The following is a 24466-nucleotide window of genomic DNA, read 5'->3' as shown; positions in this document are numbered from 1 at the left end:
TTTTGAGTCTGATCTTGATTGATATTTGACTTATTTCCAATCAGTGTCTTTGGTATGCAGAAACCATCAAGTAAAGATAATGCATATGAACCTTACAAAGAGAAATATCATCCGATTGACGATGCATGCTGGAAACGTGGTGAGAAGTAAGTGAAGTAATTTGAATAAAATTTACTATTTAAAAATAACAGATCATGATCTTCCCATTCAACACACTTTCTAATGTTGCTTAGAGTTGCATTGGTAAATAAATGGCACTTAGTTGTTCTGGATTCATTTCAGTCATAACAGGGAAGTATCAACCACTTTGCTAACTTTTTTCTATGTTTTATACCTTCATTCATTTCTGTGGTGCACAGTGTCACATTGCCAATTGAGGAAAAAGATATTATTACTCATTCAAATCATTTTGCTTGTGTTGAATCTCGAACCAACTATTGGTATTTGTAGTGGCAGTTTTCATCAAAACTTAGATAAGCTTTTTTTTTTTTTTTGGCTCCCATGTGCGAAGCACATAATGGGAGTCTTTGCAGTTAGTGTGTCTGTATATGTGTGTGTGTGTGTATGTGTGTCCGACTGTTCCACTGCTATCTCAAGAACCATACATCGGTTTATGATGAAACTTGGTGCATAGATGCTCCTGGGCCAATGCGCAGATTTGATTAGGTTTTGGTAAAAATCCATGCTCGTTAATTACCTAATTTGCATGATAATTAGCTAATTTTTAGCTGTTCTATGACTGTTCCACTGATATCTAAAGAACCACTCATTGGATTTTGATGAAACTTAGTACATAGATGCTCTGAACATATGTGCAGATTTGATTAGTTTTTGGTAAAAATCTGTGCATATTAATTACCTAATTTGCATGATAATTAGCTATTTTTAGCTCCGCTGTCGACTTTGTCGAGCGGAGCTTATCATATGAGTGATTGTCCGTCGTCGTCGTCGTCGTCCGTGTCAATGTTTTACTTTTTCGACTTCTTCTTGAAAACTACAAGCCTAAATGCTTTGATACTTGTTGTATATGTACCTTGGGTAGACCTCTCTTAGGTTTGTTCATTTCATGTTGATATCTTTAATTCTCTAATTTTGGTGAATATTTTTGTCATTTTTGGTAAAAACTGATATTTTCGACTTCTTGTTAAAAACCGCAAGTGCAATTGCTTTGATATTACATATAGAGGTACTACATGTGGACCTCTCTCAGATTTGTTCATTTCGTGATGATATCTTCAATTCTCTAATTTTGGTGAATATTTTTGTCATTTTTGGTAAAAACTGATATTTTCGACTTCTTGTTAAAAACCGCAAGTGCAATTGCTTTGATATTACATATATAGGTACTACATGTGGACCTCTCTCAGATTTGTTCATTTTGTAATGATATCTTTAATTCTCTAATTTTGGTGAATATTTTTGTCATTTTTGGTAAAAACTGATATTTTCGACTTCTTGTTAAAAACCACAAGTGCAATTGCTTTGATATTACATATATAGGTACTACATGTGGACCTCTCTCAGATTTGTTCATTTTGTAATGATATCTTTAATTCTCTAATTTTGGTGAATATTTTTGTCATTTTTGGTAAAAACTGATATTTTCGACTTCTTGTAAAAAACCGCAAGTGCAAATGCTTTGATATTACATATATAGGTACTACATGTAGATCTCTCTCAGATTTGTTCATTTTGTAATGATATCTTTAATTCTCTATTTTTGGTGAATATTTTTGTCATTTTTGGGTGAAAAGTGATATTTTCGACTTCTTGTTAAAAATCGCAAGTCCAATTGCTTTGATACTACATATATAGGTACTACATGTGGACCTCTCTCAGATTTGTTTATTTCGTGATGATATCTTCAATTCTCTAATTTTGGTGAATATTTTTGTCATTTTTGGTAAAAAGTGATATTTTTGACTTCTTGTTAAAAACCGCAAGTCCGATTGCTTTGATATTACATATATAGGTACTACATGTGGACCTCTCTCAGATTTGTTCATTTTGTGATGATATCTTCAATTCTCTAATTTTGGTGAATATTTTTGTCATTTTTGGTAAAAAGTGATATTTTCGTCTTCTTGTTGAAAACTGTAAGTCCGATTGCTTTGATATTACATATATAGGTACTACATGTGGACCTCTCTCAGATTTGTTCGTTTTGTGATGATGTCTTCAATTCTCTAATTAATTTATTTTGGTGAATATTTTTGTAATTTTTGGTAAAAAGTGATATTTTCGACTTCTTGTTAAAAACTGTAAGTCCGATTGCTTTGATACTATTCATATTGTTCATTTTCTAATGATGTCTTCAGTTCTTTAATTGAAATGTGCATTGCTAACAGCGGAGCTATCTCAGCCGATAGGCTGCTTGTTTAGTGGTTCCATGACTGTTCCACTGATATCTAAACAACCACTCATTGGATTTTGATGAAACTTGGTACATAGATGCTCTGAACTAATGCTAGGTTTTGATTAGTTTTTGGTAATAATCCGTGGATACTAATTACCTAATTTGCATAATGATTAGTCAATTTTCGGTTTTTCCACTGATATCTCAAGTACTAATCATCACATTTCAATGAAACTTGGTACATAGATGTCATATGACACTGCACAGACCTGATAGTTTTTATGGTAATATCAATACATATAATTACCTAATTTGCATAATTAATTAATTTTCAGCTTTTGATATAAGTAGTGAGCATTACATTTCAATGAAACTTGGTACTAACATACTCAAGGACTATTAATCACCTAATTTGCATAATTAGTTAATTTTCAGCTATTTCACGGGTATCTCAAGTACTAATCATTGCATTTCAATGAAACTTGGTACATAGATCTTTTAGGACTATGCAGATCCCTGATTAGTTTTAGGGTAAATAATTGTGCATATTAATTACCTAATTTGCATAATTAATTTTCAGCTTTTCTACTGATATCTAAAGTACTAATCATTACATTTCAATGATTCTAGAATTATGCAGAGACACAATTAGTTTTCGGTAAATATTTGTGCATATTAATCACCTAATTTGCATAATTAACCAATTTCCAACTTTCACACTGATATCTCAGGTACTGATTATCACATACATGTATCAATGAATGTTTGTACATGGATGCTGTAGGACAATAGACAGACCTCGATAAGTGTGGGTTAAAATCTGTACATATTAATTACCTAATTTGCATAATTAACCAATTTTAAGCTTTCACACTGATATCTAAAGTAATTATTCCATTTCAATGAAACTTAGTACAAAGATGCTCTAGGACAATGTACAAACCTAATTAGTTTCGGGTAAAAATCTGTTCATATTAATTCCCTAATTAGCATAATAATTCTTAATTTTTTGGTTCTAATCAAATTTCAATTAAACTTGGTACATAGATCTTTTGTTACATTACGCAGACCTCATTAGTTTTACACTCAAATCTGTTCATATTAATTTTCTGATTTGCATAATTAGTTTTCAGCTAAGTAATTTCAAATTATATTTAATGTGTCTCCAATACTCTCAGCACATGGGAGTTCTTTCTAAGCTTTCTTGGATTTTTTATTGTATGTATATAAATTGTCAGTTGCACTCTTTTCTGAGGGGGTGCTCGGGTAAGCGCCCACCCCTAAAAAATCCTGATTTTATGAGTTGAGGACCCTGGGCGCTAATGCGGTTGAGTACGTTAACAAAACGTATACGTTACATTACATTACAGAGGTCTTAATCTCAAGATATGATTTTTTTTAAAAATGGTTGTAAAATTTAGCTAGTTAGAAAATAAATAAATAGATACAGACTATTTTAATTTAATAAACCTGAGTTAGTCTTTCATGTATGATTGACCACTTTTTGTTATGTACCTCGAGTTTACTCTTCTTCATTGCAATATATTCTTCAATCTCTTTTACCATGGTTAGAGACCACGTCAAAAGATAGATGTCGGATAAAAAACTTATTTGCTTTTAATTAGTTTGGGGGTGGGGGGTTTTGACCTCAAAAAGTTTCTATCCTACAAAAACAATTTTATTTTTTAATAAAGTCAAAAAAACCTTGGAGTATTTGTAGTTTTTTTTTTCTATCCAATCATAGACAAAAATAACTGAAAATGAAAAAACAAACATCCAAGACAAGAAAACGGTTTGGTCAGAGTGTAAATATGTGCGTCAAATGAGGTCAACTTCAGGGCATGGACCTAGAGTCTGCGCAGAACCCAAAAAAGTAGTTTGCGCATGCGTATATTCCCCTTCATTATTACAACCAACTGCTGGTCTCATGCCACTAATTAACCAATGGATGCTCGTAGCCCTCAATTTAAATGCCTTGCAAGAACCAATGAAATTTTTAAAATATTTTTGATCCATGTTTTTAACTTTCTTCGTCATTTTCATATAGCAATCTCGTCATATGTTAACATTGTCGTCTATGGAAATTCAATTAGTGGTATGAGCCCTGCTATGCCATACTACTGTCCGATTATCAATTTGTATTTAATGGTGAATGTAGTCTGACGCCATGATCAATATTTATCAATTAAGTTTCAGTGGGGGGTTTTGGGAAAAAACTAAAAAAAATTTATCCGACATCGATCTTTTGACGTCGTCCCTTATGTAAATATTCAAATTTGGAATGATTAGTTGCAATTTTTGAACAACTTGTAATTATTACCCATCTTGTTATTTCATTAGGTCAGTCTAGTTTTGAGTATGACATATTTGTTGTCAATTTCAAAACACATTCTCCGACTAATATTGTAGCAAACAATATCTCACTACATTGTTAAGATTTATTTATTCAGGAACATGTATTTGTTTTCAGAGTCCCGTACCTTGCCGTTGCCCGTACCTTTGAAGCAATTGAAGAAATCACTGCTAGGCTCAAGATTGTGAATATTTTAGGCAATTTTTTTCGTTCAGTGATCGTTCTGTCACCGGATGATCTTTTATATTGTTTATATTTATGTCTAAATAAATTAGCACCAGCGTATGAAGGAATAGAGTTGGGTCTTGGTGAGACTGTGCTAATGAAAACAATAGCCCAGGCCACTGGTAAGTGTGTCACTTGTTAATGGTTAGTTTGATTTGCTTTTTCCTCAAACTTTTTAAAATTACTTTTCATATCTAATTTTTGTTTGTTTTAAATTTTTATGATGACACTGACTATCGCCAGCAAAGCAATGTAGGAAGGTCAAATATATTTCAATTGAATACAGAAAATATTTATTAAAATGTTATTTGATAAATCTAGAGTTTCATCTCAGGTGTGATTAATGTTTATTATTTTTAACTCTGTCAGTTTACATCATACCGATGTAATATATCTAAACTATGATACACTCAACTTTCTTTCTTGTACAACAGGACGAAGTTTGGATAAAATTAAAATAGATACCGCTGAAAAAGGAGACATTGGATTAGTTGCTGAAGTAAGTTTCATATCATATGAATAAGTGCAAGGTCACAACTATTATTATTTTTATTATTATTATCATCATCATTATTATTATTCAAAGATTACTAGAATGGTCAAATGAAAATCATAACATATATTAGATTCAAACCTTTAAGCCAAAGAGACACTTTCACAATAAAATAAACTAAAATCAACAAAAGATTGTTGCACATCACATTTATTTGACGTATTGTCTTGGTAGAATTTACTCATAACTTAGCTTTATACTTTAAAAGTCCCATTATGATTTTATTGATGATGTTCATTTAATTTTTTTCTCCTAGTCAAGTCGAAGTAATCAGCGTACAATGTTTGCCCCTCCCAAACTGACAGCATATGGAGTGTTCACAAAACTCAAAGATATTTCTTCCATGACTGGAAATGCAGTAAGTTCTGTTCTGATAGTTTTGCTCTGGTGTTAGAGCGCCCTCTATAACTTTCTTCTATTTTACTTTGTTTATGGCATTCACCATTTTGTTCCATAGATGAGAGTTGATGAGTTGTGTACACAAGACACAGAAGTAGAAAAATGATATATCTTTTTTTTGAAAATCAGTCAATTGTTTCATTACAGCACATAAAGCTGATTCAACCACACTGATAATGACAACATTGGAAAAGTTGATTAAGCCAACTGCTGATTATTTTATGAAAACCAACTTCTAAAATTTGACTACTAGTTAATCTGCTATTCTATTAAAATAGTTTTATCGCTAAGTTGTTTGGAGATGTATACTCATGTGGTCTTGTGTGTGGACACTTTCTAATAATTGTGTGAAACCAACAATTTATATTTTTTGGGTTTTTTTTTTTGCAGTCGATGTCAAGGAAGATAGACAAAATAAAGGGAATGTTTGTAGCATGTAGGTTCTCAGAAGCCCGGTATCTCATCAGGTAGAGACTTATTTCAAATTTGTATTTTTATTTATTAGGAACTTGATTCCCATTATACATAGTAATTTGCTAACTTATCTCCCATAATGCATTGCAATATGCTAACTTATCTTCTATAATGCATTGTGATTTTCTAACTTCTCTCATGATGCATTGTGATTTGCTAACTTCTTTCCCATAATGCATTGTGATTTTCTAACTTCTTTCCCATAATGCATTGTGATTTTCTAACTTCTCTCATGATGCATTGTGATTTGCTAAATTATCTCGCATAATGCATTGTAATTTGCTAAATTATCTCCCATAATGCATTGTGATTTGCTAACTTATCTCCCATAATGCATTGTGTGTGATTTGCTAACTTATCTTCCATAATGCATTGTGATTTTCTAAATTATCTCCCATAATGCATTGTGATTTGCTAACTTCTCTCCCATAATGCATTGTGATTTTCTAACTTCTCATGATGCATTGTGATTTGCTAAATTATCTCGCATAATGCATTGTAATTTGCTAAATTATCTCCCATAATGCATTGTGATTTGCTAACTTATCTCCCATAATGCATTGTGTGTGATTTGCTAACGTATCTTCCATAATGCATTGTGATTTGCTAAATTATCTCCCATAATGCAATATTTGCTAACTTATCACCTATAATGCATTGTGTGTGATTTACTAAATTATCTCCCATAATGCATTGTGATTTGCTAAATTATCTCCCATAATGCATTGTGATTTGCTAAATTATCTCCCATAATGCATTGTGATTTACTAAATTATCTCCCATAATGCATTGTGATTTGCTAAATTATCACCTATAATGCATTGTGATTTATTAAATTATCTCCTATAATGCATTGTGATTTGCTAAATTATCTCCCACAATGCATTGTGATTTAGTAAATTATCTCCCATAATGCATTGTGATTTGCTAAATTATCTCCCATAATGCATTGTGATTTACTAAATTATCTCCCATAATGCATTGTGATTTGCTAAATTATCACCTATAATGTATTGTGATTTACTAAATTATCTCCCATAATGCATTGTGATTTGCTAACTTATCTCCCATAATGCATTGTGATTTGTTAAATTATCTCCCATAATGCATCATGATGATTAATTATTTCCTACAAAGCAATGATGAAAGAAAACTTTGTTGGTATTTGATAAAGTATTTATTTGTTTCTTATTTTAGGTCGTTAACTGGTAAACTACGTATTGGTTTGGCAGAACAATCTGTGTTAGCGGCTTTAGGACGTGCTGTAGCACTTACACCGCCAGGACAGTGTAAGTCAATCTCGAATTACATTGAAATCAACCTGTATTTACATATCACTTTTGCACATACATTCTTGATATGTTGTGTAAAATTAATTTTACTTTCAACTCAAGACATTGACCACCTTGAAGCCACATTTATTGATAGAATATGTACAATCTTTTTTAAATATTAACTATTTTTACTATATTTATTCAGTTGTGATTTGTGAAAACAGGTCCTATATTCAAAATAGCCGTGAAAGCAATGTATGTTATGTGTTACCATGGATACATAAACTTTTGATCGAGAATTGGCTCATGATGGAGTGTGCTGGTAAAGAAAAGCTCTGTATCCATGTCATTTTTCCAGTAATAACATTTTATGATAATTCCGTATTCGTTACATCATCTAGCTTTCCCACCGGAAATTCTTGATGCAGGCAAAGGAATGTCGGCAGAATCTTTAAAAAAGAAATTGGAAGAATCGGTGCTGATAATCAAAACTACCTACTGGTATGTAAATGAAATTGTCACATTCTATTCCCACAAGAGGGCGCACTTCACTATTCTCGGGAGCAGACATCCGGGCATTTTCACGGTCTGGCAACAACCATCGTGGTGAAAACAAAGGCCAAAAACTCTCAGAAAACAGTATTTTGGGATGGTTGTTGAAACTCCCTTGAACAGTGTGACAAGATTACCCCTGCGTGTGCATATATACATTTGGTTGTTCAGGATTACTTCTAGGTTTAGTTTGTGTTTTCTTAAATTTAGATATTTTCACCGGCTAGACTTGCGTTCCACAGCAGCTCGCACACAGCCCATAGAATGGTACAGTGGTGCGCGTCTTAGCAACATGGAATGTCTTGTGACATAGCTCCGCCCCTGAGGATAAGCACATTTTATCAGTTATGTTCAAATACATTCTATTGTAGGAAATGAAGTATGGTGTCAGAATATTAGACAAAAACTGTCTGAAAATCTTTCTATTTTTACATCTTTCAAGTTTTACATAGCAATTGAATTTTGAATAAAAATATTGACTTGCTAGATCTATTCGTATGAATGCCTAGAAGTAGATCAACAAAAATTTAAAGCAGAGAAAACATATCAGTTTACAGAATTTATTATATTATAAATATTATGTTATAAAAAGCTAATAAGCATTCTTAAACTTAAGGTAGAGATGCAGTTTACCTGACAGGTATGTTAATTAGTTAATTAGGAAACGAAGATGACCTCCCTTGTCCACAAAACTATATATTTTCGGAAAGCTTATTGTATGAATTTTAAAGTTTTGTTAGTATTTTATTTTTATGGACACTGTAGTTTGAAATATGCACAAAAATGTGCTTTTTTGGTCAAAAGTGATTTAAAAAAAATTAGCTTCTAAACCATGCTTCTGTTTCCTGTCAAAATTGGTTTATGGGTACATCTGTTTACTATGAAGAAAGCGCCGTCTTGAAAACTGTCTACCAGTTGTCAAATTTCACTACTTCAAGTTTATGCATAAATTAACACCCAGGCTGTACGATTGTTGTAACACTGATCAACCAAAAACAATGCCCCGACAGCGTTTTGAAGATAAACACATTAAAGTTCTGGAATGTTCACTAAAAAGAAGCTGAGATAATTTGCATAACAATTCACTCAGTAAGAATTTTGCTAACGCTCGTAATTAAAATGGCTGTTACAGTTTCAAATTTAAATGTATTATCGTTTTGTTAAAAGTTAAATACAGTGCATAACAGTGTTCTCCCCAGGCTCAGAGGCAAGCATGGCGGTCTAATTTGCATGCTAATTTGCATACTAATTTGCATATTTTCCAGGATTCACTCTCACAAAAACAAACATACAAGACTTTGTTCCATAAAGAAGATCCACTCTTTGCAATCATGTTGTGCTTTGAGCATTAACTGCACAACATTCCTAGTGGGAAAAAATGATAAATAATAAAAAAAAACAATGAGGATTGAGGTTCAAATAAATGTAAACATAACGATTGAATTGTGCCACGATCGGGAACCCAGTGCCGTATGGATAGCATTTCGTCTGCAAAACATGTTGTTTACATGTTGGTTTTGTCAGGTCAACGACAAGGAGACTCGGGAATTTTGAGGAAAAAAAACATGAGGTCACTATTCAATTAAAATTAAAACGTAACAATAGAATTATGTATACAAATCGGGATTCCATCGATCATAGCGCGTGATGATAGCAGCTGTCGTTCGCAAGACGTTGACAGGCCGCCATCTTGGAAATACCTACACAGGTCAACATGTGACCGGAAGATTACAAAATTCGATTTTTTTTTTGCTTGGACAAATTATAACATACGCGTACCCATTAATCTAAGAAGATATCCATAAATAATCTAAAAAAAGTTGACAGTAACGAGTGATGTTTTTTTTTCATGTCGTGTCTATACCAGCCTCGTGTCTAAGATGTTGATTGAAATCGGTGTAGGCCTACCATGTTCGGTGTTCTTACGATCGGCAAAACACACACACACTGGCATTTTATTTCTAAAATTACGAAATCTTACCTGAACAATTGACCTTAACCAGGGAAATGTCTTTTTCCACGACTCATCAAAACCAGCCTCACGCCGTTTCTGTGTTTCTACACGCTTCCGTTTCTGTACTGTGCTAGCGGTGATTGTACGTTTTAGCCGGGCGGCATCACCTTTTTTTCCTTTACATGTTTAGTCGTATAGATCTCGGTGTTTGCAACTTGAGTGACAATTTGTTCCCCATTGACAGCGTCTGTACTTCACACGTGTTTAACAATGGGACTGTTTAATTTGTCCCGGCAAGTTCAAACCGCCGTGGCGTAGACGGTGATAATTTATGCAGTGCTACGTGTGAGCGGGTCAAATGGACGTAAACAATGCATCCTATTAGCATGGGGGTGAAGTTGTAAGCATGGCGGTCCGAGCCCAAGCGTGGCGGCCGGGTCGCCAAGCATGGCGGTGCCGCCATGCTTTGTTCTATGTGGGGAGAACACTGCATAATATCCCGTCATTTATTTTTTTCACCATGTTTTTTTTTTATTATTTATGTACAGCCTTGCTAAATCTTGCTAAGCATTCAAAAGAGATAATTTTGCACCTGTTATCTATATTTTAAAATCGTTTTTTGAGTATGTTCCACTATTCACAATTCTACAAAATTTCAACAGTCTATAGCCAAGACTTTTTGGATAATAAAAAGCAAAAAAAAAAAATTTCACTCCCAAGTGCCCACGAACCTGCATCTCTACCTTAATATAGTTAATTTCATAAACATATCAGTGTTGAGACAAAAACAGTGTCCAAATAATTGAGCCATTTTCTTTTTTGAGAGGCATGATCTGATATTTTTTTTTGTAATTTTAATATGTATGATACTGATTGTAATTGGTTGTTGTTACCAAATGAATACTTATGAAAGAAATGTTCAGAATATACAGGTTATAAGTTTTATACTGTGACATTTTTTGCTAACCAGCTTACTGATAACAAATGTCATCTTTAGCTCATGATATTTAAACAGCAGTGAACTATGCTATTATTTTATCTTTGGGTACAAACGACCGGTTCTTGTCAACTAGTCTCTGTGCATGCATGCAAAAACGCAAATGAGTGTAATCACCTATACAAGTAAACAGCGCCTGTACACCCTTGAAAGTTGTTTAAACCACAGTTTTTCGTCTGCTTTTATCATAAGTATAGACCACATAACCTGATATATTACCCTGTATATATCCTACCAAGAGTTTCCTTATCGGTATTTGGTACAATAAAAATCATTTGCGCTAATAAAAAATTGATATGAAGTAATAAATGCGAATAAATTAAAAAATGCAGCTTATACGTCTTCAGCTTATATTTCCCTGTTCTATTTATTCTTTTAAGTGAGATGCCTAATTACGATATGATCATTCCAACGTTGTTAAAAGAAGGCATTGAGGAATTACCAAAGCATTGTAAATTGACGCCAGGTATCCCGTTAAAACCAATGTTAGCACATCCTACTAAGGGTGTCACTGAAGTTCTCTCAAGATTTGAAGATGCAGCGTTTACATGCGAGTATAAATACGATGGCGAAAGGGCGCAGGTAAATAAGATTTCATTGTAGAGTCAAAATAAAACAACGCAAAAAAAATGTTTCAGATCAACCATGATTTAAATTTGTGTGAATTTTCTTTTGAATTCTTTAAAAATAATCATCCAGAACCATGAATATTTTGGGTTGCATGGGAGTGTCCCCAAAAGGTGTCCGTTTTTGTACTAATTTACTGCCCTCACATGCAGAATCAGCTTACCTTTGCAGTTTGACTCGTCAGAGCAGTCTTCATAATTCTCCATGTGGTCACATTTCAATGTAGAGTTATAGCACAAGTTTAGTATCGAGTTAAAGGGGAAGTCATGGCAAACATCATGATTCTTGCAGATGAAAGAGTTCCACAATTGTTCGAGAATACAACATACTTTTTTTTATATCACTTTTTAGTCCCCGTTCAGGCGCAGCCTGAAAAGGGGACTTATAATTCAGGTTTTGTCCTTTTTCCGTCTCCAACATTTTCTCAGAAATTCTACAGCAGGTATCAGTGAAACTTGGCAGGTTGATGAATAAGTGTCTTCCGAGTATGCACGTATTTTTTTTTTCCAAATCTGAAAATCCCAAGTGGGTCTTTTTCACGATTTTCATCAAAAATTACCTCTCCCGGCAACATTGACAGAACGTCTGCGCATACTCAGAATAAATTAATTACTGTAAAATACTTTATTTTTGCTTGCAACATTTTTTTGCTATTTTCGCTGAAGGAATGTTTCAGTTAAAATAAAATCCAGCGAATATACCCTTTTCTTATATTTTACAGTCAACTTGTCAAAAATCACTGAAAATAAATTCAATACAAAGCGGCCAGAAAAAGTCTTTTCAGCGAATGATAATTCCAGCTGAAATAAAATATTTTACAGTAGATTAGATCTGTGAGTAACGCTGCTGTTATTACGGCACGTGATTTCTCCATTGCGTGCAATTTATTATAGTACTGTTTATACATGTATTCTGTTCGGCTCAGTGGTCTCATTCACTAGTTGCTAGAAGAACTAGTAACCTTATTTGATTTCAAGAACTTCAAGAAGGCGGCATAAGAGACGTGTTTGCAAAGGTAAGTTCTCGAGTTTCTACAAAATTGAATGTATTTTGGGGTACGATTGGTGTACATTCCGTGACGTACGTACGGACGTGAATATTATGATGATTGCCAGCTTTATATTCTTGTGAAAAGCCAAAAAAGCAAACAATTGTCTCCAATCTACGAAACTAGTTTGTAAATTGTATACCCTGTCAAATTATTGTACACGGACGATTAATTCATGGGGACATAGTTTCAAGTTAGTAAATCGTTATCCGGTCTTTTGCTTGTGACGCGATTTCTGAAATATCCACAACTCGGGGGGGGGGGGGGGGAGAATGTCCCTGTGTCGATCAATTTATTCATTATATAATAGTAGGTTGCATATGATTATATTCGTATTTTTATGTTGTGAGCATTAAACTGTTAGTTGTAATGAAGATTTTGCCGATCTCGTACGATTCAACATGGCCGATGTGCAGTGACAACACGTGTATGGACGTTCGGTCGAGTAGTCTGCAACGGACCATGAAATCGCCCGGCTTTTTTCGGCATTTTTTTTTAGTTTTTTTTTTTAAATATTTTAGATATTTCATTCACTCCTGGCGCCTAAAAGAGTCTACTTTATATTTTACCGTAGTCATTGACACCTATTGTGAATAGCCCGAATGGGTAAGCTTCGTTTCGACAATGAGCTGTTATTTCTGCGAACAATGTTAAATTATTCTTTGAATGCTCAGTTTATATTTTGAAAACAACTAATTTTTTGATTAAAAAAAAAATCATTCCGTTTTCCCTGTCAAAATCAAAGCATACAGATCTTGCCAGAACATCGGTAAATCTACTACCGCGTTGCGTTCACCACGAGGTCACTGAATCGTCATTAACATATTTAAATGAGCCACGTGTAAATGAGAACAAGGCGGATATCTATCGCTTCGCGCATTTACATTCGACCAAAATCATTCGTTTACGATGAAACTAAGTTGAATATTACTTCCAATTTATAAAAATTCAACGAATTAAATTTTTGTGCGTTATTATAATCATTACTGAATAATAATCACCAATTGCAATACTTCGAAAACAAGCAAGTTATTCACTTGCGAAACACAGAATGACCAGATTGTGCTACCGTGATCATTCGCTACCGGTACTAACCACTAAGCAATGTATTCGTGTTTGTATTTATTCGAAATTTCTTTTAGAACATACTTTACTTTTCGTTATCAACAAGATTATAAAAAAAATAATGGATGTTACAGTATGTGAATTTTTTGGGGGGATTCAATTGATTATTCCAACATTTCGCGATGCCTATGAACCAAAGGCCTTTCACTTTCACTCTTCTCTGAGTGTGACACCTAAACCAGAGGTTTTATGGTGTATAAATTGGCACTAAATGAAAAGGCCGTTGAACCTTATTCAAATTTATAAATACATGTTATTATGTATTTCATTATGAAAACTGACTAAATTAAATGTGATCTTATTTTTAATTATGATTATGATTTATATTGGTAATGACGTTTTCATCCAATATTAATTGTGCAATTGTTAAAATGCCTACCTACACATTTATTGTTTTTGTTTCTGTTGCCCTGAAATAGACATTTGTAAAAAAAAAAAAAAAAAATCATGCTTAATTAAAATAAAAAAAAAAAGATGTAGTCATGTAGCCCCTTCCTGTTACCTGTTTTCAACTTCTTCCAAAGTAAAACTGGCGAAGTCATGTAATTGCCATACAATCATCAACTGTGGGAAAACTTGTATGTTATTGAAAATCTTTATTTTGTTGTCTGTGAATTAATATAATATTTGAAATGGCGTAATGGTGCAAAATATTCTCAAACAATCAGTCTTCTGATGACACTACACTGCGCATTTATGCACAGTCAGTATCCCAATGCGCGATCACAGCTTACTAAGTGATGATTGTGGTTGAAATGGAAAACTGAATACAAAAATCCAGTAATATCTCAAATGAATTTCTGTCTGCTGTGAATGCATGTTTCGTTGCATTAAATAAATAACCCAATTTTATGATAGAAACTTGCAATCTTGTGCCATACAGGGTCAAGTGATTGAGCAATAACAAATGTGATTTTATGTATTAGGTCATTGAATGTATCCAAAAACATGGTACCAATGATCTGAAATTTCAGGAGTGCTCGCGGAAGGTTTATCAATCCTGCGTATTGTCTTGTGCTTTTTCAATCCTGCATTTCAGTTACTAGAATTCATACTAAAAAATAGTTTCTGTTTTTTTTCTAATAATTCGTCCACTTTCAAAAACAAATATTTTTCCATAGTCGAAATGGTAGAAGAATACAAAACTACTGTGATTTCATAGCGATACCTGTAGGGCCATTGTCAATTAGTTCGCCTAATCAACACTGCGTTATACATAGGACTGATATTGAATCACGGAGAGTAAAATCTGGTGATACTAAACCCTAGAACCACTCAGATTGGGACATATGTCTTATGAACCCACATGTGTATGTCTTTGACTATACTTACAAGGCAATTTTTTCTGGGTTCCTACAACATGGAGTGTCAGGGACTTTATTGAAATGTTGTACACAAATTTCACAAAATCCTGAATATATCTAGAAGTGAAAATTAAATAGTTTACAGTATCTTATACCCATTAATAATGATTGAAATGCAATAATATCACTGCACTAAAAAGACTTCAAACAATTATTTGTTTCTTCTCCATTGAAGGGAATGAGCAGACCAACCTTTATCGCAACTGGCTTTCTTAATTATTACATGTACTTGCTCTGAAAACATAGCTTTTACAATTGTTTAAATTAACAGATGTTGTTCTATGTACAATGAATACATTTTAAATAATAAACCTTACTGTGTTAATAACAAATTGTATTTGACAACATGAGAATGATTCTGATGCCCAGTGGTGATGTTGAAACAAACCCAGGTCTTGGTAATATACTAAGACCTGATTAACAAAGAAGTCATGTACCAGTACATCAAGGTTCACTCAGATTTATGAATGCAGTTTCTTGAGCAAGTATACATGTATGACAAATAGTTTTGTTGCACTTGTGTACTCTGAGATTCTGAACATGGGTCAGTGGAAGTTTTTAGTTGTCAGTACAAAACTAGATCATCGGAAATCACTTTATGATGAGTTGTAACTACAAAGAGTACATATTTATTCATCTGTTTGCAGATGTTCCTTGTACAACTTTATAATAAAATAACGGGGACTGTGACATTTCATGTCTTGTTTTGCTATTTTCGCTGAAGGAATGTTTCAGTTAAAATAAAATCCAGCGAATATTCCCTTTTTCCTATATTTTACAGTCAAACTTGTCAAAAATCAATGAAAATAAATTCAATACAAAAACAGCCAGAAAAAGTCTTTTCAGCGAATGATAATTCCAGCTGAAATAAAATATTTTACAGTAGATTAGATCTGTGAGTAACGCTACAGCACGTGATTTCTCCATTGCGTGCAATTTATTATACTGGTAGTACTGTTTATACATGTATTCTGCTCGGCTCAGTGGTCTCATTCACTAGTTACTAGAAGAACTAGTAACCTTATTTGATTTCAAGAACTTCAAGAAGGCGGCATAAGAGACGTGTTTGCAAAGGTAAGTTCTCCAGTTTCTACAAAATTGAATGTATTTTGGGGTACGATTGGTGTACATTCCGTGACGTACGTACGGACGTGAATATTATGATGATTGCCATCTTTATATTCTTGTGAAAAGCCAAAAAAGCAAACAATTGTCTCCAATCTACGAAACTAGTTTGTAAATTGTATACCCTGTCAAATTATTGTACATGGACGATTAATTCATGGGGACATAGTTTCAAGTTAGTAAATCGTTATCCGGTCTTTTGCTTGTGACACGATTTCTGAAATCTCCACAACTCGGGGGGGGGGGGGGGGGGGGGGGGGGATGTCCCTGTGTCGATCAATTTATTCATTATATAATAGTAGGTTGCATATGATTATATTCGTATTTTTATGTTGTGAGCATTACACTGTTAGTTGTAATGAAGATTTTGCCGATCTCGTATGATTCAACATGGCCGATGTGCAGTGACAACACGTGTATAAACGTTCGGTCGAGTAGTCTGCAACGGACCATGAAATCGCCCGGCGTTTTTTGCGGCATTTTTTTTTTAGTTTTTTTTATAAATATTTTAGATATTTCATTCACTCCTGGCGCCTAAAAGAGTCGACTTTATATTTTACCGTAGTCATTGACACCTATTGTGAATAGCCCGAATGGGTAAGCTTCGTTTCGACAATGAGCTGTTTTTTCTGCGAACAATGTTAAATTATTCTTTGAATGCTCAGTTTATATTTTGAAAACAACTATTTTTTTGATTAAAAAAAAATCATGCCGTTTTCCCTGTCAAAATCAAAGCATAAAGATCTTGCCAGAACATGGGTAAATCTACTACCGCGTTGCGTTCACCACGAAGTCACTGAACCGTCATTAACATATTTAAATGAGCCACGTGTAAATGAGAACAAGGCGGATATCTATCGCTTCGCGCATTTACATTCGACCGAAATCATTCGTTTACGATGAAACTAAGTTGAATATTTCTTCCAATTTATAAAAATTCAACGAATTAAATTTTTGTGCGTTATTATAATCATTACTGAATAATAATCACCAATTGCAATACTTCGAAAACAAGTAAGTTATTCACTTGCAAAACACAGAATGACCAGATTGTGCTACCGTGATCATTTGCTACCGGTACTAACCACTAAGCAATGTATTCGTGTTTGTATTTATTCAAAACTTCTTTTAGAACATACTTTACTTTTCGTTATCAACAAGATTATAAAAAAAATAATGGATGTTACAGTATGTGAATTTTTTGGGGGATTCAATTCCAACATTTCGCGATGCCTATGAACCAAAGGCCTTTCACTCTTCTCTGAGTGTGGCACCTAAACCAGAGGTTTTATGGTGTATAAATTGGCACTAAATAAAAAGGCTGTTGAACCTTATTCAAATTTATAAATACATGTTATTATGTATTTCATTATGAAAACTGACTAAATTAAATGTGATCTTATTTTTAATTATGATTATGATTTATATTGGTAATGACGTTTTCATCCAATATTAATTGTGCAATTGTTAAAATGCCTACCTACACATTTATTGTTTTTGTTTCTGTTGCCCTGAAATAGACATTTGTAAAAAAAAAAAAAAAAAAAAAAAATCATGCTTGATTAAAATAAAAAAAAAAAAGATGTAGTCATGTAGCCCCTTCCTGTTACCTGTTTTCAACTTCTTCCAAAGTAAAACTGGCGAAGCCTTGTAATTGCCATACAATCATCAACTGTGGGAAAACTTGTATGTTATTGAAAATCTTTATTTTGTTGTCTGTGAATTAATATAATATTTGAAATGGCGTAATGGTGCAAAATATTCTCAAACAATCGGTCTTCTGATGACACTACACTGCGCATTTATGCACAGTCAGTATCCCAATGCGCGATCACAGCTTACTAAGTGATGATTGTGGTTGAAATGGAAAACTGAATACAAAAATCCAGTAATATCTCAAACGAATTTCCGTCTGCTGTGAATGCATGTTTCGTTGCATCAAATAAATAACCCAATTTTATGATAGAAGCTTGCAATCTTGTGCCATACAGGGTCAAGTGATTGAGCAATAACAAATGTGATTTTATGTATTAGGTCATTGAATGTATCCAAAAACATGGTACCAATGATCTGAAATTTCAGGAGTGCTCGCGGAAGGTTTATCAATCCTGCGTATTGTCTTGTTCTTTTTCAATCCTGCATTTCAGTTACTAGAATTCATACTAAAAAAATAGTTTCTGTTTTTCTTCTAATAATTCGTCCACTTTCAAAAACAAATATTTTTCCATAGTCGAAATGGTAGAAGAATACAAAACTACTGTGATTTCATAGCGATACCTGTAGGGCCATTGTCAATTAGTTCGCCTGATCAACACAGCGTTATACATAGGACTGATATTGAATCACGGAGAGTAAAATCTTGTGATACTAATCTCTAGAACCACTCAGATTAGTACATATGTCTTATGAACCCACATGTGTATGTCTTTGACTATACTCATTTTAACCTTTTTTTTTTTTTTTTACAGTGGTGCTGTGAACTGCTTTAATTTCGCAAGGCAATTTTTTCTGGGTTCCTACAACATGGAGTGTCAGGGACTTTATTGAAATGTTGTACACAAATTTCACAAAATCCTGAATATATCTAGAAGTGAAAATTAAATGGTTTACAGTATTTTATACCCATTAATAATGATTGAAATGCAATAATATCACTGCACTAAAAAGACTTCAAACAATTATTTGTTTCTTCTCCATTGAAGGGAATGAGCAGACCAACCTTTATCGCAACTGGCTTTCTTAATTATTACATGTACTTGCTCTGAAAACATAGCTTTTACAATTGTTTAAATTAACAGATGTTGTTCTATGTACAATGAATACATTTTAAATAATAAACCTTACTGTGTTAATAACAAATTGTATTTGACAACATGAGAATGATTCTGATGCCCAGTGGTGATGTTGAAACAAACCCAGGTCCTGGTAATATACTAAGACCTGATTAACAAAGAAGTCATGTACCGGTACATCAAGGTTCACTCAGATTTATGAATGCAGTTTCTTGAGCAAGTATACATGTATGACAAATAGTTTTGTTGCACTTGTGTACTCTGAGATTCTGAACATGGGTCAGTGGAAGTTTTTAGTTGTCAATACAAAACTAGATCATCGGAAATCACTTTATGATGACTTGTAACCACAAAGAGTACATATTTATTCACCTGTTTGCAGATGTTCCTTGTACAACTTTATAATCAAATAACGGGGACTGTGACATTTCATGTCTTGTTAATCTTCAATTTTAATATTCAATTTTTCATCAGTGTCTATAGTCCACTATCTTGGTTCTCCATCCTTTCATCTATAACTTCAAATTTCAGACTTGCATTTTGCACCAAATTCTCAATTCTTTGTATATTTATACAATTTATTGATGAGAGTAGCTTATACAGGTTATATATAACTTTCTGACCACAAAAAAAGTGTCACAAAAAAGTGATTTTTATTCACCTGCATTTTACCTTTTGGCAATACTTTTACTTGAGTATTTGTGACATTCTAATTTCAATCATCATAATTATATACATGAGTTACCGTACTCGACCGTGTTAGCGCCCAGGAGCCTCAACTCAGAAAATCACGATTTGTTAGGGGTGGGCGCTTACCCGAGCACCCCCCTCGTAAAAGAGTGCAAATGAAAAATTTGATTCATCAAGTGACAGATTACGTCTTTGAGGGAAATCAAATTACGAAATTAGTTGAGTCGTCATTAATTTTCACAATGAAGAAACAGAAATGATCACAAAAAATATGCACATTTTATTACAATATTAATTACGTACCACCAGAATTTACAAAATTTAAAACATTTGAGTCTGTTGGAACACAGTCGAAGTCAAAATTGTCATATTATCTCCACTGACGAAGGTGTTGGATTGTACGCAAACTCTCGATGAAAACCACTTTCCGCCATGATGCATTTGCAGATTTCACCTGCAGCGGCGTCCTTTGACCTAATGGGTCAAGTTGGTTATTAACCAATCACAATGCTGTTTTGTACTGACGCTATTCTTCGGAAATTCAATTCCAAAAAACTAGTAACTAGCCATTTTTGAGAGGTAAACTGTATATGGCATGAAATATTTACCGCATTTTACTTGTATTAACAGGTCATTGTCGAAGCGTAGTTTACGCACGGTTACCGTGTTCTACGCATTCACAACATGTTCACAGTGGTCGATATCCACGCTGTATCATATAAAAACGATTACCAAGATTCGTTACGCAAGACCAAGTTTTAAATTTGTTGCATTTTGAAGGGGTGGGCACTTTGCCGAATGTGACCCCAAATATAAAAATTGTGCAAAAGTGGGGGGTTGGGCGCTAACGCGGTCGAATATGGTATATGCACTTTGACAATTTGAACTAATTCGCATCAGTATTTCCTACCTATGCTGTCTTACTTTACCCATAATACTTTGCTGGAGAGTCAAGATGGTGCACAACATACACTGATGAGGATTTACTTTACCCATAATACTTTGCTGGAGAGTCAAGATGGTGTACAACATACACTGATGAGGATTGACTTTACCCATAATACTTTGCTGGAGAGTCAAGATGGTGCACAACATACACTGATGAGGATTGACTTTACCCATAATACTTTGCTGGAGAGTCAAGATGGTGCACAACATACACTGATGAGAATTAACTTTACCCATAATACTTTGCTGGAGAGTCAAGATGATGCACAACATACACTGATGAGGATTTACTTTACCCATAATACTTTGCTGGAGAGTCAAGATGGTGTACAACATACACTGATGAGGATTGACTTTACCCATAATACTTTGCTGGAGAGTCAAGATGGTGCACAACATACACTGATGAGAATTAACTTTACCCATAATACTTTGCTGGAGAGTCAAGATGGTGCACAACATACACTGATGAGAATTAACTTTACCCATAATACTTTGCTGGAGTCAAGATGGTGCACAACATACACTGATGAGAATTAACTTTACCCATAATACTTTGCTGGAGAGTCAAGATGGTGCACAACATACACTAATGAGAATTAACTTTACCCATAATACTTTGCTGGAGAGTCAAGATGGTGCACAACATACACTGATGAGAATTAACTTTACCCATAATACTTTGCTGGAGAGTCAAGATGGTGCACAACATACACTGATGAGAATTTGAACAAAAAGTCTTATAAAAATTTGAAATTGCATTCTCTTATTTTTGTGGAGCTCTTTCATTTGACAAGCATTATGTTGTTTGCCTGGACTTCTCATTTAAAGAACTGCTTTTTCGACCCGAAAATTTTGTTTTTGTTTTTAGAGCCTCTAGCCTTTGTCACTCGTACAACCTAGCACATAACTGTATTGATAGCTTGTTCAAAATTCACTGTATTTGTTTATTTGCAGATTCATATATTAGAAAATGGTGATATTAACATCTACAGTCGAAATCAAGAAAACAATACTTCTAAATATCCTGACATTATTAGTAGAATGAAAAATTGTTTAACAGACGAAATCAAAACATGCATTATAGATACTGAAGCAGTTGCATGGGACCGAGAGAAAAAACAAATTCTTCCTTTCCAAGTTTTGAGTACGCGAAAGAGAAAAGATGCTGACGAATCAGAGATCAAAGTTCAAGTCTGTCTGTATGCATTCGATTTGTTGTACTTCAATGGGGAGGTAAGTCTTCGTTCGTTGTTATTTTCTAAAAATTGCAACGGTATCTACTGCCGTGTTCAGTGATGTGAGAAGTAGTATTACTTTGAATTTGGAATCACTGTTAATTTTTTACACTTTTATACTATTTGTCATTACCGGTAACAGCCATTGGTTCGAGAACCCTTCCGTAAACGACGTGAACTCCTCAGGTCGTCGTTCAATGAAGTAGAGGGAGAATTTCTGTTTGCCACGTCAATGATTTCATCTAATACTGAAGATATCGCTGAATTCTTAGATGAATCAATCAAAGGTACAATTCATTTGTTATCATTTGTATTACCAACCTTTATATCACAGAACTGGAAGTTGTTGTTAAGGTATTACCTGTGATTGAACACCAAAAGAATTATCCCTTCATGCTAGGTGTGTCAAAGGTCATCTCCAGAAAATAAATGAGCATATGTATCTTATTCCTCAATTAATTAATTAATTAATTTTGGTTAAATAATAATTACCAAAATAATTACTGATATGAAACATGTTTTTGTGGATCTAAAAACGTGCAACAATGAATAAAAAATACTGTGAACTATTCACTTTCACTGTGAATCTCAGATCTAATAAACCCCAATTTTTTTGACTTGGAAAATATACAAAATTTGTCTCTTATGATTGAAAGCAATTGCCAAAAAACACAAATATTGAAAATGATTTATATCTATTAAAGAGTCTGTCGTGACAATAACTTTATCCATATTTGTAGGAAACTGTGAAGGATTAATGGTAAAGACGTTGGATAAAGATGCTACATATGAAATAGCAAAACGATCTCATAATTGGCTGAAAGTGAGTTTATGATTGGTTCAATATGGACTCTTTCATCGTATATACACGTTTATGATTGGTTCAATATGGACTCTTTCATCGTATATACACGTTTATCATTGGTTCAATATGGACTCTTTCATCATATATACACGTTTATCATTGGTTCAATATGGACTCTTTCATCGTATATACACGTTTATCATTGGTTCAATATGGACTCTTTCATCATATATACACGTTTATCATTGGTTCAATATGGACTCTTTCATCGTATATACACGTTTATCATTGGTTCAATATGGACTCTTTCATCATATATACACGTTTATCATTGGTTCAATATGGACTCTTTCATCGTATATACACGTTTATCATTGGTTCAATGTGGACTCTTTCATCGTATATACACGTTTATCATTGGTTCAATATGGACTCTTTCATCGTATATACACGTTTATCATTGGTTCAATATGGACTCTTTCATCGTATATACACGTTTATCATTGGTTCAATGTGGACTCTTTCATCGTATATACACGTTTATCATTGGTTCAATATGGACTCTTTCATCGTATATACACGTTTATCATTGGTTCAATATGGACTCTTTTCATCGTATATACACGTTTATCATTGGTTCAATGTGGACTCTTTCATCGTATATACACGTTTATCATTGGTTCAATGTGGACTCTTTCATCATATATACACGTTTATCATTGGTTCAATATGGACTCTTTCATCATATATACACGTCTATTATTGGTTCAATATGGACTCCTTCATCGTATATACACGTTTATCATTGGTTCAATGTGGACTCTTTCATCGTATATACACGTTTATCATTGGTTCAATGTGGACTCTTTCATTGTATATACACGTTTATCATTGGTTCAATGTGGACTCTTTCATCGTATATACACGTTTATCATTGGTTCAATATGGACTCCTTCATCGTATATACACGTTTATCATTGGTTCAATGTGGACTCTTTCATCGTATATACACGTTTATCATTGGTTCAATGTGGACTCCTTTATTGTGTATACACGTTTATCATTGGTTCAATATGGACTCCTTCAGCGTATATACACGTTTATCATTGGTTCAATGTGGACTCTTTCATTGTATATACACGTTTATCATTGGTTCAATGTGGACTCTTTCATCGTATATACACGTTTATCATTGGTTCAATGTGGACTCTTTCATCGTATATACACGTTTATCATTGGTTCAATATGGACTCCTTCATCCTATATACACGTTTATCATTGGTTCAATGTGGACTCTTTCATCGTATATACACGTTTATCATTGGTTCAATGTGGACTCTTTCATCGTATATACACGTTTATCATTGGTTCAATGTGGACTCTTTCATCGTATATACACGTTTATCATTGGTTCAATATGGACTCCTTCATCGTATATACACGTTTATCATTGGTTCAATGTGGACTCTTTCATCGTATATACACGTTTATCATTGGTTCAATGTGGACTCTTTCATCGTATATACACGTTTATCATTGGTTCAATGTGGGCTCTTTCATCGTATAT

The 24466-nt window shown here is 33.7% G+C and overlaps 1 protein-coding gene across 1 annotated transcript in view; it reads left to right on the top strand.

The window, feature by feature from the left end:
* Positions 1 to 24466, top strand: part of LOC100374777 (DNA ligase 1-like) — a 53282-nt gene that overhangs the window by 5354 nt on the left and 23462 nt on the right. Inside the window, exons 8-18 of the mRNA XM_085502021.1 lie at positions 45 to 146; positions 4827 to 5056; positions 5369 to 5433; positions 5744 to 5845; positions 6277 to 6353; positions 7558 to 7649; positions 8036 to 8135; positions 11518 to 11719; positions 21814 to 22092; positions 22237 to 22381; positions 22835 to 22917. Coding sequence (XP_085358147.1) covers positions 45 to 146; positions 4827 to 5056; positions 5369 to 5433; positions 5744 to 5845; positions 6277 to 6353; positions 7558 to 7649; positions 8036 to 8135; positions 11518 to 11719; positions 21814 to 22092; positions 22237 to 22381; positions 22835 to 22917 — 1477 coding nt within the window. The remainder of the gene's footprint in view (positions 1 to 44; positions 147 to 4826; positions 5057 to 5368; positions 5434 to 5743; positions 5846 to 6276; positions 6354 to 7557; positions 7650 to 8035; positions 8136 to 11517; positions 11720 to 21813; positions 22093 to 22236; positions 22382 to 22834; positions 22918 to 24466) is intronic.

Source organism: Saccoglossus kowalevskii, chromosome 8, assembly GCF_978046115.1.
Source record: "Saccoglossus kowalevskii chromosome 8, keSacKowa6.1, whole genome shotgun sequence".
In the NCBI taxonomy this organism is placed as follows: Eukaryota; Metazoa; Hemichordata; class Enteropneusta; family Harrimaniidae; genus Saccoglossus; species Saccoglossus kowalevskii.
Note: the sequence above shows the minus strand (reverse complement) of the source record. Positions and strands in the feature narration are given on the sequence as shown.